Source organism: Loxodonta africana, chromosome 24, assembly GCF_030014295.1.
Source record: "Loxodonta africana isolate mLoxAfr1 chromosome 24, mLoxAfr1.hap2, whole genome shotgun sequence".
NCBI classification, from domain to species: Eukaryota; Metazoa; Chordata; class Mammalia; order Proboscidea; family Elephantidae; genus Loxodonta; species Loxodonta africana.
Genome location: NC_087365.1, coordinates 25,266,935 through 25,286,798, shown reverse-complemented (window position 1 = coordinate 25,286,798; position 19,864 = coordinate 25,266,935). Strand labels below are relative to the sequence as shown.

The window sequence follows — 19,864 nt, the reverse complement described above, 5'->3', positions numbered from 1 at the left end:
CAACCTAGGTACCCATCAACAGACGAATGGATAAACAAAAGTTGTGGTATAGTCATATAATGGAATACCACATAATGATAAAGAACAATGATGAATCCGAGAAATATCTCATAACATGGATGAATACGGAAGGCATTATGCTGTGTAAAATTAATCAGTTGCAAGAGGACAAATATTATATAAGACCACTTTTACAAGAACTCAAGAAAAGGTTAAACGCAGAAGAAAACATTCTTTAATGGTTATGTGGAGGGGAGGGAATAGGGTATTCACTAACTAGATAGTAAAAAAAAAAAAAAAAAAAAAAGAATTACCTTAGGTGAAGGGAAGGATAACACACAATACAGGGGAAATCAGCACAACTGGACTAAACCAAAACCTAAGAGGTTTCCTGAATATAATCAAACACTTTGAGGGACAGAGTAGCAGGGGCAAGGGTCTGGGAGCCATGGTTTCAAGGGACATCTAGGTCAACGGGCATAACAAACTTTATTAAGAAAAAGTTTTGCATCCCATTTTGGTGAGTGCTGTCTGGGGTCTTAAAAGCTAGTGAGCGGCCATCTAAGATACACCAATTGGTCCCAACCCACCTGGAGCAAAGGAGAAGGAAAATATGAGCCCAAGAGACGGAAAGGGCCACATGAACCAGAGATTTCATCAGGCTGAGACCAGAAGAACTAGATGGTGCCCAGCTACCACCAATGACTGCCCTGACAGAGAACACGACAGAGAGTCCCTGACAGAGCAGGAGAAAAGTAAGGTGCAGAACTCAAATTCGAGTAAAAAGACCAGACTTAATGATCTGACTGAGACTGGAGGGACCCCGGAAGACATGGCCCCCCGATTCTCTGTTAGCCCAGAACTGAAACCATTCCTAAAGCCAACTCTTCAGACAAAGATTAGACTGGACTACAAGACATAAAACGATACTTGTGAAGAGAGTGCTATTTAGCTCGAGTAGACACATGAGGGAAACCCTGGTGGCGCAGTGGTTAAGTGCTGTAACTGCTAACCAAAGGGTCAGCAGTTCAAATCCACCAGGTGCTCCTTGGAAACTATATGGGGCAGTTCTCTACCCTATAGGGTTGCTATGAGTTGGAATCGACTCAACGGCAATGGGTTTGGTTTTTTTTTTTGTTTCAGATACATGAGACTAAACGGGCAGCTCCTCTCTGGAGGCGAGATGAGAAGGCAAAAAGGGACAGGAGCTGGTGAATGGACACGGCAAATCCGGAGTAGAAAGGAGGAGTGTGCTGTCACATTGCAGGGAGAGCAACTAGGGTCACATAACAATGTGTGTGTTAATTTTTATATGAGAAACTAACTGGAACTGCAAACTTTCACTTAAAGCACAATTAAAAAAAAAAAAAAAGGATGGGGTATGTGACATTCGAGAAAAGGCAAAACTATAGTGAACATAAAAAGATCTGAGGTTATCAGGGTTCCAGGAGAAGGGAGGGAGGGATGGACAGGTATACCAAGGGGATTTTAGGGAAGTGAAAAGTTATTCTGTTGGATGCTGTAATGGTGGACACATGAGATTAGTCATTTGTCAAAATCCATAGGGGTGTATGACTCAAAGAGTCAGTCTTAATATAAACTGTGGTCTTTAGTTAATAATAACGCATCGCTATTAGTCCATCAATTATAACAAATTACCATGCTAATATAAGATGTTACTAATAGGGGAAACTATATGGGGGAGAAGACTCATATGGGACCTCTATATACTTTCTGCTCAATTCTTCTGCAAACCCGTAACTGCTCGAAAAAATAAAGTCTATTAATTATTTTTTAAAAAAGGGCGGGGGCGGGGGGATACAGAACTTGAAGCAGAACACCCAGGTCTCAAGCCCAAATCTGGCAAGTCAAAGAAGTGAATTAGGTAGATGAACACTCTGTTTTCTTCCCGCTCCAAAACCTGTACACACTTCTATTTTTATACTCGAATACACCTGTGAGTCAGGCAGGGCAGGCGCCTCCCTTATAAGAAGCAGGAGCAGAAGATGAGGGGCGCCCTCAGTGAGACCGACACGACAGCTGCAACAATGAGCTCGAATACACCAGTAATCCCGAAGACAGCACGGGAGGGCCTGGGGGAGCTCTGTTCTGTTATTCTATAGGGTCGTCCTGAGTGGAACCCGGCGTAAAGGCAACTAGTAACAACTGGTTACTTGTATTCCCTTTTTGTTAAATGGCTGCTTAGGCTATGTCCTTGGTTCATCTGGGAGAATTTCTCTTTTTAAAATTAATTAGCAAAAACCAGAAAACCTCAACCCATTGCCATCAAGTCAATTCCAACTCATGACGACCCCACAGAACAGAGTGGAACTGCCCCATAAGGTTTCCAAACAGTGGCTGGAGGATCTGAACTGCTGACCTTCTAGTTAGCAGCCAGACTCTTAACCACTAGTTAGCAGCCAGACTCTTAACCACTGCACCACCAGGGGCTGTCTTTATAAATCAGGGTCATCACCTTTACTGCGGAACTTGCTGTAAATATTTTCCCAGATTTCATTAGTAATTTAGTTTTGTTGTTTTTTTTTTTTTTTATGAGTTTTAAATGTGTCAGTAGTAAAATCTATTAACGTCTTTATCTGCTTTAAGAAAGACCTTCCCTGCCTTACGATTAAATAAATATTTTTCCAGGTTTTCTTCCAGTGCATTTATGGTTTTATTTTCTGTATTTAAGTCTTTAATTCAACTGAAAGTTAAGCTGATTTAAGCTAGGAATCTAATCTCTTCCCAAATATCCCATTTTTTCTTATGTAACTCTTCCAATATCTATTCCTGTCCCAGAACCACAGTATTACTTATGAATAAGCTCTGGGCATGTCTTTTAATTCGTGTAAGGACAGGTGACCATTCCCTTCTTGCCGACCTTTCTGCTATCGATCCCTATTACTGTATTTGCTGGTCGTATGCACCGACTAGCACATCCAGAACAATGGTAAATGACACCGGTGATCATAAACATGCCTATCTCGGTTCCTGATTTCAACAGGCAGGCCAGATCTAAGTCTTTGGCCGTTAAGGAATGAGGTGTTTTAAAATCTCATTCATGAAAGACCCTTCTATTTCTACCTTATTGGAAGTCTGCATCAGGGATACAGGTTGAACTTGATCAAATGCCTTTCTGGAAAACTGTCATCATGATTGCAATGAATAAAAACTTAAAAATCTACTACGATCCTACAATAGATTTTATTAATAAATTTTCTCAAATTTAAACATTCTTGAATTCCTGGAACAAGACCTACGTATTTTTCTTTTATTGCATTATGTGTAGCAACGTTTTCCCAAACCGTGTTCCAAAGACCACTCTTCCAAGATACAGTCACAGATGTGGTGCTAAGAAAAATAAGTATGGGCAGGGCTAGATACGAAGGCCCTTTTCTGGGCAGAGTTTTTTGCATACTTGCATTTTAAAAGGCTGTCCTAGAATAGAGAAAGATGCCGAGCTTCAGCATGTTGCTACCTGAACACATCTGAGCTCAGAACTCTTCACGAGAGGTAGCCAATGAGCACCTATCAGGCCGGAGTTTCACACAGCCCAGGAAGGAAAGGTCCACAGTTCTCCCTTTTGTATTAACTCTGTATTGGCTGGGATGTTTTCCTTCTTTCTCAGTGCTCTAGAACAGGAGAAAACAGTGCAGGAATCCTCTCTTCTTTGAAATTTTAATGCACTTATTCTTTTGAGTTGGAATCGACTGGATGGCACTGTTGTTTTTTTTTTTATTTATTTAACTAATTGGTCCCAGGGCTTCTTTTAGGGATAAAAGTCCTTTGGCAAGGTTTTTGACTTTTCCTGTGGTCATGGGTTTGCTTGCACCTCCTGCTCCTTCCCTCCCATATTCACAACAGGCTTCCTGGGCACTTATGTTGTGACGGATTTGACGAGCGCCAAGTTGACGTTCCAAGTACCCAAGAGGAGTTTTTGGAACCTAGGAAACAGGAGAGCAGAAATGAAAAGCTCAACGGAAGGAATAACAGATAAACCTGAGGAAAACTCCCATGAAATAGGAAAAAAGACAAAGAGATGGAAAAGAGAAGAGGAAATTAGAGGAAGAGTCTAGGGGAAGTTCTAGAAAGAGAGAAGGAACAGAGGAAGGCATCCATGTAATAAGCCAGGATCAGTCTGAATGTCTGACTTTCCAGAGAGAAAGAGCCCCAAGTGCCCAGGCCAAGAGCTAAAAACAGGCCCCCAACAGGGAGAGGGAGAGGTTTCAGGCACCAGGATGAGAAGACCTAGGAACTTCTAGATTTCTAGCACGTGTCTCACTGGAATTCCAGGAGAGGATGGAGGAAGAGGCCTTGAAGGGATAACAACTAAGCATTTTACAGAACTGAGAAATGACTAGAAGAAAGAAAAGCTGGAGACAGGAAGCGATGGCCAAGGGTAAGGCTTTATGAGAGTGGTGGGAGTGAAGGCCCAAAGAGGTGAAGAGATTCAGGATTTATTTTGGAAGTAGAACAGCGATGGGTTGTACGTAAGGAACAAGAGAAAGGGAAGAATCGAGGGCAACTCTAGGGTTTCTGGCTTAAGTAACTTAGTGTGTGGTCGTGCCATTTACTGAAAGAGAAGACAGGAGACAGAAACTGTTTAGAGAGCAAGAGGGAATCTCAAGTTTGGGGCTTTTTTCCTTTGAACTTTAAAGTTGCCTTGGAAATAGGAAGTAGGGAAGGCAGGTAGGGGTTATACCTTTGAGTACGGGGTACACCTGGGCCCACAGGTCTGGGCTCTCATTTTAAATGTGGAAATCACTACCATAAAAGATACTGTTGATGCTGTGGACTGAATGAGATCTCCTGGAGGCAAAGGACATGGAATGCAGGAGGCCCACGGTCAAGTTTTAAGAGCACCAACATTTACAGGGCAGGCTGAGGAGGACTCTTTTGGAAAACCATTCATTTTATTGTTTTTTATTTGTTTTTTTAACTTGGGGGCAAGGAGTATAGATTTGACTCTTTTTAAATCCTGCCTGGATCTGTGGTTTGTCCTGTCTATGCGGGCATACCTTCTCTTTTCATCTTGATTAGCCTTGCCGGGGGTTTGTCTATGTTGGTTTTTAGCAAAAGATCAGCTTTCGGATTTATCACCTCTGTTTGTTTCATATTTTCTGTATCTTTATTAATTCTTTCTCCCAGCTTTCACTAGGTTCATTTTTATCCGTTTGTTTTGCTGCTGGAGGTAAATTCTACATGCACTTTATGAATTTTCTCAGTTAACAACTCTGACGGTTCTGTACGTGTAATTGACGCTGTTACTGTCGTCATTTTCTAAAGGATCAGCAACTGAAGTTTCAATTTCCTCTCAAAGAGCTATTTCTAACAGTGTTTTTTAGCTTCTATGCAGTTTGGATTTTTCCTCATCCTTTTGTGCTGGTTTCCAATTTTATTGCATTGTGGTAAATACAAACTTCTCCTTTTTGGAATTTATTGCAATTCACTGAATCAGCAGTCTTTACGCCATCTAGGCGCCATGCTGGTATGGAGAATTTTTTTTTTTTTAACCAACTTTTGGTGAAATATGAAAAAGAAGAACAACCTTGGATGTTTTCACATACCTTACTCTAATTTGTAATGATACATGAATTATGGCTATGCTATGCTTCACTTTATTTGTACGCCATGTCCTAACACACAGAGGCAGGACTGAAGGTCGTAAAAGTTAGGCTCCAGTCAGACCACTTGGGTTCTGAAACCCATTCCAACCACTTACCAGCTGTGTGACACTGGGCAAGTAACTCTGCATCTCTGTGTCTCGATTTCTCTAAGTGTTCAATGGGAATAACTAACAGTAGGACCTAACTTAATTTATACTATGTGCAATGAGTGCTACACAGAATAATGGGCTCAACAAATGCCACCTGTTTTAAATTATTATAGAATATTTCACAAAGCAAAACAGAAACAACTGGAAAGCCTCTTAGGTTATCCCTTGTTTTAGAAATTTTACCAATTCAAAACTAATTTCTTATTTTAGAAATCCCAGAACCTTAGAACCACTTTCCTGTGATATGAACAAGTCTTACAGGACAGAGTAGAACTGCCCTATAGGGTTTCCAAGGAGCGGCTGGTGGATTTGAACCGTCAACCTTTTGGTTAGCAGGTGTAGCTCACTGTAACTCTTAACCACTGCACCACCAGGGCTCCTACATATACCCTAGAGACACACAAAGAGAATGTGAGTTCACACAGAATTCTGGGGCTTTAATAACTAGCCTTACAATTTTCTCCAAGTCCTGTATTTCTTTAGTAATACAAAAAACAGGCATTGCTTTGGGAGGTAGATGACCTGTTTAATGGACTAACTAGCCACTTCTGGCAGGAACCACAGTCTCCTTGGGATACGCAGAGCTCTGCCTGGCCATGGGTAGCTAAGCTGCCTTCGAGGCCAACAGACCTCTGTGCCATCTGTCTCTGGCCAGTCTGGAAGCATTTTTAGTTTCATCTTAAGGATCCAGCTTATCTGATTTTCAACTTCTGTGAGACTTGGCATGACCCCAAGGATCCAGAGCTAATGGTGCCAGCTTCTTGCCCTGCTCCCAAAGTTTGAGGCCTGATGGCCTCCCCTCTTACGCATCACTCCATGGCACTTCCCAACCTCTAGGTCTGAAAAACTATTCCCTGGCATGACACGAACAGTCTTACAGAAAAAACAAAATCTCCCGAAGTCAGAGTGAACACACGTGAGGATGTTCACAGAGGCTGCCCCTCAGTGGTGAGGTGAATTATGGATTTTTACCACTCACTTTTGAGTCAGATTGTGGGGCCAAGTGGAAGTCACACAGTGGTGGCCCATGTAGAGTGGGTTCTAAATCTAATCACTTCTGAGTTATAAAGAGAACAGATCAAACCTAGAGAAGCAGCAGGCGCAGGGGGAAGACAGATACTATCTGACCATGGAAGCAGATTCATCTACAAGCCCAGGGCCTCCAGAATTGCCAGCTACTCAAAGTTAAAACAGGCAAAGAAGGACATCTCCCCTAGAGCCACGCCCTGAATTTGGACTTCTAGCCTCCTGAACTGTGAGAAAATTAATTTCTGCTCTTTAAAGACACCCACTTGTGGTATTTCTGCTACAGTGGCGCTAGGTAATTAAAATACCTCTGGACTCCGCTCTGCCCAATCCTTGTTTCAAAATAATTAAGCAGTTCTTCTCCTTTTAGCTAGTCTATAAAACTGAGAAGAAAAGTTCCCACTGAATATTCGAACAAAAGGAATGTCCACTTCCTATCTGATTTTCTCTGACAATGTCGATAAGATAATAAAAATAACAAAAAGTCAGAGGGGTTTAAGTGGGGGACACTCACAGCATGGCAATGCCCCAGTGCTTCCCAGCTCGCTCTCCAGCTGCCTGGAAACCCGAGAGGCCAATGAGGGCCACCGTGGGCGTGATGGTCAGTGGACCGATGTACTTCAGCAGAGCCCCGGGCAGGCCCAGGAAGCCGATGACCACCTCTATCAGTGAGGACATGATGATGGCCCCTTGGATCTGAACAAGAGATGGCAGAGATGCGAGGGTAAGCTGCTTGTACATCAAACCCGCCAAGTGTCACCTGCAACCACAACTGAGAATTCTTCAGACCAACAAGTTATTATATTAACAGGTATGACACAGCTAGAAAATTCCCTGGGACCCCCCTACCCCGCCAAGAGATTTCAGTGGGGATAACTAAGGCCTCACTAACCAAAGTGTGACGTATCACAGAAATAGGGACAAAACATAAAGCCTACTAGCCTCTTCCACGGATAGAAATGGCCCAGATATAATATATAAAATTCCCACTTAAGATAGCGTAACATTGTAGAAACCGCCCTAGAGAAATGCTGTAGTACAGGGACTCCTGACTCTAAAGTGTGCACTCCCGCAGCGCATTTATCAGAGAACGTTCCCGACAAAAATTCTAGAGGAACGTTTCTTAAGTAAGTTTGGAAGATATGGGTGAGCCACCAGCCTGTGCTTCTTGTCTAGGACTGTCACACGCTGTTCTGCTCCAGTGTACTTGAACAGACAGACAGCTTTAAGTCTTTCAACAGATAAAGGCAAACGGAGGCCAGAACGGACAATTCTGCTGCCCGTCGACAGCCCCGTCACTCTTTCCCTGTGACTGGTGAGTCCTCAGCTAATTACGGTGAAGGGGATAAGAGACAGGTTGTGGGTGCTGAGGCGGAAAGGAGAGAAAGGAGGAGTAAAGAGAAGGTGAGAAACCATATTAGCTGGTTGCACAAAGCAGTCCCAGATCCTCTGTTTTGTAGCGCGTTTATGGGTAGTGATATGAGGTATGTGGGTAAAACTTATCTAAACTTAAGTTTAACAGCAGAAATAAATGTTTCAGTGCTGAGAAAAGAAAAGAAGGCTTAGTAAAAGCCGCTGGGATTGCTGGGCCACAACCAACCCTGAAGCTGAGGAGAAACACAAAGCCGCGAGCAGAACAAAACTCGTCTTTTACCTCTCGTATCCGCGGATACCACACGTGCTCTGTGTGTAACAGCTCCGTTCCATTGGCAACTGAAATATCTTGAAAACAAAAACAGAAACAAGATTGTTCTTGGTGGGGCACGGTATTTCACAGGACATCCTCATTTTACCCTTTAGCAAGAATTTCCTCCCTGTTTTAAGCATACGTGTATAAACGCCCATCCCTACAATTCACATTATAACAGTACGGCTTACCATACTGAAAGGGAGACCCCCAACGCTAACTTAACCAAATGTCTTCATCGACAGAGAGCTCCCCACCTCGTCAAAAGCTGACTGAAGTGCTGATGCAGGTTACGCGTACCAGCCTCACACAAAAAAACCAACCTTGGCGAGCAACTAACTGAAATGTTCTATGAGCTAGGTTGCCTGACTAAGGTTTTAAAAACCGAGATAAAACAAAGGGCCTTTTCCAGTTCCTAAATCAAGTAAATGGTCACAGAGTTAACCCCTAGGAGCAAGGAAGGAAATGAAGTCTGGAAAATTTTGCTCCTAGAAACCTAAAAATGTTATGGTCTTTTGTAACTGCAACAGGTTGGGCTCTGATTTTCTCAAATCCCCTATCTTTTTCTGACCTTACTGGGTTACTTAAGGATCTCTGCAATCACTAAGGGGGATGGGGCTTGGGGTGGGGTGTGATGAAAGTCATTTGCAGAAAACCAAAGTAGCCAGATCCTTAAAAAGCAAAGATGTTTCAGAGAAGGGATGCTGACGCAGCAAAGAGAGTGATTACTGGTGGTTCATAAAATCCACTGGAAGAAAGAGGCAGAAAAAAAATAGCACAAATATTTCTCTATTCCATTCCCGTATTTGTCAATTTCGTTAGCATAGAGAACCAAGGTCATTTCTGGTCCTTGCTTGCTCTAGGGCTAGAGATGAACGAGTGGATAGAAAGACAGAAAGAGAAACAATCCACAGGTTGGAGAGTTTTTAAGCTGTTTGTTGGTTTGTGTGTTCTGTGCCTAATTCCAGAAAGGATTTAACGCTGCCAAGAGCAGCCCATCCAGGCCTCCCTTTTAGCACCTGCACTAAAGGACCCCAATGACATATGTGGAAATAACTGCAGTTACCTGTGGTGTTACATTTCCATTTATCTAAAGACAGGATGGCTCGAGCAGGGGCCAAAAATGCAAAAGCACTGGCCTGAAACAGGGGTAACCTAAAAGAAACGAGACCAAAACCATGATCACGGCATCGGGAACTACCGAGGTAGTTCACTATTTGACAGCTTAACAGTCTTTTCCATAGATACAGAGCACATGAGTAAATGCAGGCACACCTGGAGAAAGAGCCCCATCTGCAAAGACCTGCACCGAGCAGCCGCCCGCTGGCTTCTGGGCCTCCCCCCTGCTCCTCTCCTCCCAGGCCACTCCAGGGTGGGCACCGGAAAGCCCTGCAGTCACTGCTGGCACCCCAACACCAGCCCCTGCTTCCACCGCCTTTCATCTTTGGGGTGGGAGACGTTGGCCTTCGGGGCTCCCCTCTTGCCTGGGGAGCTTGCAAGCTCCTTATTAAACACCAGTGTATACCACCCGCCTCCTTTTCCCTTTCAAAGTCTTATTGGTTATCATGGGAAAAAGCCTGTCTCCCCATCTGCTGTTTCATTTCTTAAGCAAAAATCTGCCCTTGTTACGGAGGGTAAACATTAAAATCACATTAGCGATCTGTATCTACAGGGGAAAAGGAAAGCTGCAAGTTACAAAGCGATAGTAGGTACAATAAGTATTTCCCGTGATTGTAAAAAAATACTCAAAGGTGCTCTAACGCTTTTATTAAAGGCCCGGCAAGCTTGCAGATGCTCCATTACATTTCCTGCCGACATTCTCAAACTAAACAGAGACCCTCAAATGCCACCATTCAATTATCATTCAGATACTGCATACTGACTTAAGAACACTTTAATTACTCACATTCTAAAGGCTCTGCCATTATTTATTGGAAGGTACAGCATTTCAGTTATAGTTGTGTTAAGGTGGCTTTATGGGTGAATATGTGAACCCAATCGCTATCTTTCATGTTATTTTGAGGTAAAATCTAAAACTGCCTCCTCGTGTTTGCCAGGCTGGGAGCTCCTAGACATTCAGACGCCCCGAGCAGCCTTGTCGGCGTCGTGGCCAGTGGGATGGGAACCCAGCAACCTCCCCTCTGAGCTCTCAGGCAGCAGGCCCTGCCTGCGGTGATGCAAGAACTGGACCGAGGGGCAAGCAGCCACCTCCCACGTTCGGCGCCCAGCACACGTCATTCTGAGCCAGACATGGGTCAGGCTTCTTTGTTAACAGATGCTCTCCCAGCCATTCTAATCATGCAATGAAATCAATTGGGAGCGGGAAGGATGCTAGCTTTCCAGACACAGAGACAGGCCACACAGTGCAAACCAGATGCACTACTGAAGACTACTCCCAAGGGCAGGCCCTCTACCAATTGTCCACTTACAATTACCTACCGGAGGCGCCCAGAACATGGTGCCATCATAAGCAAAAGTGGAGGTCACCTGAAGTGAGACTGTACATCGGAGGGAAAACACCATTTGATTGACAAAAATTCCTTCAACGCAGTTTTCATGAATGTACTAGAAGGGTAAAGGGAGGGCAGCGTACGATTAGGTACGCTCCATGGTCCAAATAGCATCTGTGTTACTATGGCTTCAGATTTCAAGCAATGCATCCTAGGACAATGCAAGACAATCTGCTCGTACTTAGAGACCTTTCCCTGAGGGACATTACTGCATTGATAACTCACTGGATGTGGGAAAAGTAAAGATGGCTCTGGGTTCCACACCTGCTGACATGAATTATTCTTGACCTTGGCCTGAACCTGAATGGCCCTGAGGCGCTTCATAGTTGAGTATTTTATGGCTCAACTATGACCAGAGGTACCAACAGCGCTGCTACAAAGAAGCCCACTCACTCTCAAGACACTGGGACCCTAGGTTCCTTGAAAGTGGGTGGTAACTGGAGATTCCCACGTGTCCTGTCCCCATCAACTCTCCTAAGGTGATCTGGGAAAGCCTAACGTGTAGCACAACCACCTGCCAGCACCTGGAATTCCCCAGCAGTGAGTGTGCTCTCTGTAACTGGCAGGGTCAAATCAGTGGCTTGACTGAAATATTAGGGAAAGTTGTGACAAGAGCATAAGACCACTTTAATAAAATGGGAACTTCCCTACGTCAGAATCATTGAAGCCGATTTTCTTGAGAAAAAGAGGGAGGGTGATAAAGCACTTCAGAGCCATATCTGATAACGTGGCTTTTTCAGGCACTTCCCAGCGTGAAGCTCATCAACCCTGCAACTCTTTCCTACGTTCTGGTAGCACAACACCCACCTCAGTGCCTCATAGGCCTCCAGCACGCACTCCCGAATGTGGCCCTCTAAACCTCAGGCATGTGGGTCTCCCAGAGTACAAGACTATCTGGTCTTTTACTTATTTTTACTGACGTCTGGAAAGGAAGCGTATTAAACTATGCCTTCCTTTACACCAGGGGTTGGCAAACTGGCCCATGGGCCAAATCTGCTGCCTATTTTTATAAAGTTTTATTGAAATGCAGTGTACTTGCTTATTTTCATATTGCCTATGGTGGTTTTCATGGTACTTCAGCAAAGGTGAGTAGTCTTGACAGAAAGAAATTGTATGGCTTACAAAGTCTAGAATATTTACTACTTGACCTTTACAGAGAATGTGTGCTTATCTCTACAGGAAAAATATATTTTAAATTTGTGAGGAGGGGGTGAATCTTTGCAGGTAGCAATTTTTTTTAAGTTAATAGTGTCACTAGATAGTAATAACATAAATCTGAGTATACAGGTAACTCTGTCATTCCTGACACGATTACATGCCAGGCTCCAAAGTACTATGTTCTACAGTCTGTTGAATTCTTTTCTCTGTGTGGTTAGCAATTTGATGTATAGTTAGTTTCACTTATTTCTGTTTACATAAAATTGTAGAGTATGCTTTTCTTCGTCCTTTTAGATTTTTTTAATATGTAGAATGGTTGTGCAGCTCAAAAATAAAATCATATAAAAAGATATACATCAGAAAAGCCTTGTTCCCATCCCTATCTCCTCTATCCCACTGTCCACATACCTACCATAGTTAACTACTTTCATGAGTTTCTAACTTATCCTTCTTGTTTCTTCTTTTTGCACAATAAAAGAATATACCATATACTTTTTTACAACTTGGTCTTTCAATACATCCTGGAACTTACTCTGTATCAGTTCACAGAGCTCCTCCTCATTGTTTTTCAGGGCTACCTGGGACTCCGCTGTGTGATGTACCATTCCAGCAGTTTCCTATGGATGGACATTTAGGCTGGGTCCTACATTTTGCCATAATAAATTACACCGCAGTCAATAACCTTGAGTATGCTGTTGTTAGGTGCTGTCGAGTCAATTCTGAATCATAGTGACCCCATGTACGATGGAATGAAACACGGCCTGGTCCTGCTTCATCCTCACAATTGTTTTGAGTCCACTGTTGCAGCCACTGTGTCAATTCATCTCGTTGAGGGTCTTCCTCTTTTTCCCTGGCCCTCTATTTTACCAAGCATGATGTCCTTCTCCAGGGACTGATCCCTCCTGATAACATGTCCAAAGTATGTGAGACGAAGTCTCGCCAGCCTTGCTTCTATGGAACATTCTGGCTGTACTTCTTCCAAGACAGATGTGTTCATTCTTCTGGCAGTCCATGGTATGTTCATATTCTTCGCCAACACCATAATTCAAAGGCATAAATTCTTCTTTGGTCTTCCTCATTCACTGTCCAGGTTTCACATGCATATGAGGCAACTGAAAACACCATGGCTTGGGTCAGCTGCACCTTAGTCCTTAAAGTGACACCTTTGCTTTTTAACACTTTAAAGAGATCTTTTGCAGCAGATTTGCCCAATGCAATGCGTCCTATGATTTCTTGACTGCTGCTTCTATGGGTGTTGACTGTGGATCCAAGTAAAATGAAATCCTTGACAACTTCAGTATTTTCTCCATTTATCATGATGTTGCTTACTGGTCTAGCTGTAAGGATTTTTATTTTCTTTATGTTGAGATGTAACCCATACTGAAGGCTGTAGTCCTTGATCTTCATCAGTAAGTGCTTCAAGTTCTCTTTGCTTTCAGCAAGAAAGGTTCTGTCACCTATATAACACAAGCAGGTTGTCAATGAGTCTTCCTCCAATCCTGATGCCCCGTTCTTCTTCATATAGTCCAGCTTCTTGCATTATCTGCTCAGCATACAGATTGAATAGGTATAGCGAAAGGATACAACTCTGGCGCACGCCTTTTCTGACTTTAAACCACACAGTATCCCCTTGTTGTGCTCAAACAACTGCCTCTTGGTCTATGTACAGGTTCCTCAGGAGCACAATTAAGTGTTCTAGAATTTCCATTCCTCATAATTTGTTGAGATCACACAGTCAAATGCCTTTGCTTAGTCAATATAACACAGGTAAACATCTTTCTAGTATTCTCTGCTTTCAGCCAAGATCCATCAGGCATCAGCAATGATATCCCTGGTTCTTCGTTCTCTTCTGAATCTGGCTTGAATTTCTGGCAGTTCCCTATCAATGTACTGCTGCAACCATTTTTTAATTATCTTCAGTAAAATTTATATTAATATGGCATTAATGACATTGTTCGATAATTTCCACATTCGGTCAGATCAGCTTTCTTCGGAATGGGCATAAATATGGTGCTCTTCCAGTCAATTGGCCAGGAAGCTGTCTTCCAAATTGCTAGTGCACCTTCAGCACTGCATCCGTTTGCTGAAACATCTCAACTGGTAGACCGTGAATTCCTGGAGCCTTGTTTTCCGCCAATACCTTCAGTAAAGCCTGGACTTCTTCCTTCAATACCATTGGTTATTGATCAGAAAAAACTTTTAATATAGTATTTTGCCTTTGTAGGGGTGTATCTTCAGGGTAAATGTCTAAAAGGTGGATTAACTGGTAAATGGCTATGTACTCTTTAAATAAAATTCCCCTCCGTGAGGCTGAACCATTTTTGCTCCTACCAGCAATGTATGAGATGCCTGTCCTTCCAAGGCCTTGCCAACAGTGTGGCTTGTTGAGATTTTTATTTTTTGTCCATCCGTCAAAGGTGAGAAATGGTACCTTAGGGAAGCTTTGGTTTGCATTTCTCTTTTAAGTCAATTTGATGCTTTATGCTTAAGAGTCGTGTGATGGCTTTGGATGAGATATCTGTTTATGTTTTTTGCCCCCCCCCCTTTTTTTTTTTTTACAAGCTTTTTGTTTTTTACTTCGATTTTAAGAGTTCTGCATATACTAGAGAGATGAGGACTTTATCTGTAATATGTCACAAATACTTTCTCCAGTTTGTTATTTTTCTTTTTTTATGGTACAGTACAGAAATTCTGAGGGGCTAGCTGGAAACAATTTTGGTAACTGCTAACCTTCTCAAAATTTTAACTACTTCATGTCAAGGGTTTATTAAATACATATAAGGTAAAACTTGCCACTTTAATAGCTTTTAGGTACAATTCAGTGGCATTAATTATATTCACAATGTTGTGCTATCATCACCATTATCTACGTCCAAGACTTTTTCATCACCCCAAACAGAAACTCTGTTAAGCAATACCTCTCCATCCCTCCCACCCCGCAGCCTGGTAACCTCTACTTTCTGTCTCTATGCATTTACCTATCCTACATATTTTATGTAAATGAATACACAAACTATTTGTACTTCTGTGCCTGTGGTAGCCTAATATACTTTTATTAAAGATCTAGCTAGGCACAAAGGGGGATTAGGGGAACTCTTTAGGGTGTAGCAACACTCTATATCTTGATTTGTGGTGGTGGTTACATGACTGCATACAAGGTAAAAACTCCTGAGTGTACATTTAAAATAGGAAAACAGGTGGATTTTACTGCATGTCAATTATACCTCAATAGACATGACTTTAAAAATTATGTTTGTAGAGAGTCTTCCTAAGGGAGGGAAAGATGACAGTCACAATATATTCCTTAGAAGCCAGAGTTACACCAAGTAGTTATAAAGCTCCCAAACGTTTAAAAAAAAAGAAGAGAGGACAAAAAAGCTTTCTTCCCAGTGTTTGGTGGCACCCTCTAGCCTCTACTCCTGTAGTATTACTCCATCCACGCAGAGCTTTTGCGTGGGCAATCACCTGCCAAAACAGGAAGGAAAAACCATGAGGGAGAATGAGGAGCAGTGGGGCCCTGAGGGAGAGAACGAGCATCCAGGAGCCAATGGGAAACATTGAGCAGGCGGGCTCTGACCCCCAGAAGGAAAAGGTACAGAGAGCTGAAATCATTAAACCCACCCTAAGAGGAGGACAAAGTCATCTCCTAGTCCCTTGAAGTATCAGAAATACTAGCAAACAGAGAAAAGAACATATTAACTGAAGGGAGAGAACACCCAGAAAAGCTAGAGCTGAATGAGCAAACTTGGGCAGTCCCAGCCTTGGCGACGGCTCTCTGCTAGGAGGTGGGGGCTGAATGAGGCAGCCATACCATTTTCTCACGGCCTCTGGGACCAATTCAGGGGCTGGGGGGCCCATCCTGGCTAGGTCCTGCTGGCAATATGGCTGAGAGGCACACCAGCCCCCTGCCACATTCATCAGGCGAATGCTGCCTGTTGGTCTTCCCAGTCTTGGTCCATGATGTCCTCCCCCTGCCTCGCCAGAACCTATGTGTGTCCTCTCCTTCCCTTCCTTCAGGCTAAGAGTCACTACAGTAATGACACTAACAGGCGAGTGTGGGCAGGTGCCAAGCACTGCCTCATTCGGCACTCAACAACAATGTCATTATTACTCCTGTTTTACAGACGAGAGAGTGGGGCTTAGAGAGACTAGGACACTTGCCCAATGTCACATGGCTAGTAACTGCGGGAAGGGAGGTGACACTGCCTCTGGGCCCAAGGCTCCCCTCTGCAGCTGGCAATGCTTCCTCTTCCAAGTTCATATTCTCACTGGTCTAGCACTTTAATGTACTACTTAAAACTCTTTGAGTTAAATGGGCAGTAATTTTTTTTACTTGGAGAAAAAAAACCTGTAAGCTGCCATAAACTGCTCGCTTGACAGGATAGAACCTGAAAGACTTGACATCCCTGACACCGGCATTTTGGCAAAAGCGTTCACCCTGAATCAAGCACGCCGCTGGCCCTGTCTTCCAGTTTACAGCGGGGAAGGGGGACTGCAGAACTAATTAAACGACATCATGAGGACACAGTCAGACAAATCCAGACCATGGGACACTTGACGAGACAACTGTCCTCCCCTCTTTAAAAGGTAACGACATGGGGAGAGAAAACAGGTGTGTGGCACTGTTTATTACTAAGACGCCAAAGAGACACAACAAACCAGTTGCACCTTCATGCATGAACTTGACTGGATCCTGTCAGGGAGACTGCAGGGGAGAACCATAAGAGACATTTTGGGGACAATCGGGGAAACGGAGTAAGAACTGCCTATCAGATGGGATATGGAATGACTATTCATTTTGTGGGATGTGAAAAATGGCACTGTGGTTACACAGGAAACCGTCTTCATTCCTAGGAGAGTACTCATGGCTCAACCATCATGATGTCTGCAACTCTTTTAAAGCAGTTCAAAAGTAACCCAAAAACTATACAAACACACCCCATACACAAATACACAAAGAGAATGAGACTCTGAGGGAAAATTCCAATCCCTCCCTCAAAACCTAATCACAGCATCGCCCCATTCTTCTAGGTTTTATTAGTCGTTGTCAGCTCAGAGCCCTAGGCTTGAGACTGTGGTGTGTCCTGGAACTGTCCCCTGTACTCAGTGAGCACATGCTGTGTACAAGGTCCCCTTACAGGGCCCGAGAACCCAATGAGGTTGAAGACAGCAGTGCTTTCTCTCATGCTCAAAGCAGCAATCTGGTTAGACAGACCAGGCTCATGGACCAGGCTAAGATGGACTCCCTTGGCCAAAATCCCACCTTTTCTCAGCCCAGGAATGTCCTGTGTGCATACAGCAGGCCTCTAAAAGGCAGGAGATGCTTTTCAGGGAGGGGCCACCCCACTGCAAAAGTCAGAGTGATGTCTCCCAGAGGCACCTGGGCAAGAGGCTAGAGGTAGCCCCCCAAGCACAGTGGGACTCTCCTCCTGCCACACCCCTGGGAAGGTCAGCAACAGGGTCCTAGAGGGCCCTCATTCACACCCAGGCCTGGACGACATGTGGGCTACGTGGCTGACTACAGGGACCCTGCGAGCATGGAGGTGCCAGGAAGATGCAGACTCCGTTGGAAACACCCACCAGCAGCCAAGGTGGCGCATCAGGCAGGAAGCTGTTCATGCAGCCAAGGCTGCGTGACTGCTCTGGAGGATGACACAGGTCCGCACAGCATCAGGGTTGGGGACTCCCGGAATAATCCCACCCTGATCTTTCAGGATTGTACAGGCTTTGTGCTAATTCCTGGAACACGCTGTGACTGACAAGTAGCTGTGACTGACATTCCAGAAATCAGCCAGAACAAGGAGACCGGCCATCTCCTCCGTGACCGCCCCTCAAACCCCCACAGGACACCAGCACGGCATCCTGATGGCCCAACCCTCTACACTGTGCAGCGTATACTCGCTCCACTGTCACCTGTGTGCCCCACCATGCCACATCCTCCTCACTGGGCACTTGATACACACACGGTTCACTGAATGTGTGTGGGGTGGAGCCAGCATGCTGTTATTCCTTCGTCCCAGGTTAAGAGCACGGACACCAGTGGAAACCACAGAAAACCCATTTTCCAAGATGAACCACACACCAATGCCCCTCAGCCTCCACCTTATCCCCCGAGAACCACCCCCAGCAGCACACCTGCCCTGATGTGGTTATCAGACGTGGCACCTGCCTCCTCACTTACAACTAGGCAAATAGCTATATGTTATGGAAGGAAGTGAGGAATGCGGCCCACTGCTCCTCACACCACCCACTAAAAGGATTGGGTGGGGCTTTCCTAACGCCTCCCACAAACCAGAGCAAGGAAAGCTGCTTTCACTGAGCCTCATGGGCACAGTGCATACAGACACACATACATAAACGTGCATGTACACACAACACCCATCACATGCTTGAGGTAGCCACTGCTCTCCGTTTCGGGTCCCTGAGCCATCCTATGAGGCGTGTCAGATCCTGTTCCTATTCTTCCTCAGCTCAGCCGCTCTTAAGCAGGGGGGAGGCAGGGTGAGCTACACTGGCCCGAGCTATTCTACCAGGTCTTGTGCCCCAACAATGGGCAGGAGTGTCCTGAATGGGCGCCCTCCCAAGGCCTAAGGCACTCACCAGAAGTTCCAAAATGCTCCCTATCAGGTCACCCTTGGGCAACGAGGTCACCACTGCCTTGGCTCAGCTCAGCCACCTGTGGCCTCATTTGAGACCAGGGTAGGGCCACATACGATGCGTATTTCACAGCAACAAAGGCAAATTTCATTCCCTCTTCAGATCAACCACTTTCCACAACTATAGCCACTGCCCAGACTCACAAATGGGTTGTCTCTACCAGAAGGTAACTCTCCTGAGTCAGCCAACAAATGCTTTTCAATCCACTCTAGACTTGCAATACAGAACCTTAGACACCACATCAAAGGAGCGAGATGTCAACTGCTGACTCTACCTGGCTCTGAGACAGCGAACCAAGGCCTCCTTGGAACAGATGTCCTTCCCCTGGCAGGCCAATGCCATCCCCATCCCCTGTCAGGCGAGGGACACTCCTCCCTTCTGAGGCTAGGGGCCTGCTCGGTTGTGGCGTTACAGGCAGCCTAGCGGGGGCCAGGGGTGAGAACTTCAGGGGCCAGGAGCTTGCCGGCCCCCATGGCCTTTGGTCCCCAGGGCTTCTTTCCATCAGCAGGTCTGTGAGTGACCTCCATCCCTATGACATTGCCTATACTGCCAACCACACACCCAACGCTGTTCACAGCTCTCCCAGTATTCTCTCATTCACCAAAATATGAATAACCCTTTCTGAGGTCCCTGAGGATTCTGACTCATTGAAACACAGTCCATGATTTCAAAGACTGTATTCTGTGCTGTCTCTCTTGTCTCCACAGCCCGCAGCAAGGAAGGCAAAGCGCCCACTCGGACTGCCCCGAATGGAGCAAGAAACCCAACTCTCAAGCGGATCTGTCACAGTGGGCTCGACCCCGGGCAGAGCCCAGGGATAAAGTAAGAGGCTGCCTGGAAAGAGGGAAGAAGATGGGAAAAGTAAGTGTGCTGGAGGAGAAAGGCCACTTCTACTCCTGCCTCTGAGGCCCCATGCCCATGTAAGCTGGGGGCTGGGGGTGCAAAGGGGAACAAGCCAAAATGCCGGCAACGAGGGGCGATCATGATCCAGGGGAAGAAACACGCACAAAAGCAAAAGGTGACAAATGAGGTTAAGAGCCACATTAGAAG

The 19,864-nt window shown here is 44.8% G+C and overlaps 1 protein-coding gene across 9 annotated transcripts in view; it reads right to left on the bottom strand.

The window, feature by feature from the left end:
- Window positions 1-19,864, bottom strand: part of SLC23A2 (solute carrier family 23 member 2) — a 146,130-nt gene that overhangs the window by 26,864 nt on the left and 99,402 nt on the right. For all 9 annotated transcript variants that reach the window (XM_064275810.1, XM_064275812.1, XM_064275808.1 and 6 more), the window contains 3 exons: window positions 9,556-9,644; window positions 8,457-8,524; window positions 7,317-7,498 (listed from right to left, as the gene is read on the bottom strand). In XM_064275810.1, coding sequence (XP_064131880.1) covers window positions 7,317-7,498; window positions 8,457-8,524; window positions 9,556-9,644 — 339 coding nt within the window. The remainder of the gene's footprint in view (window positions 1-7,316; window positions 7,499-8,456; window positions 8,525-9,555; window positions 9,645-19,864) is intronic.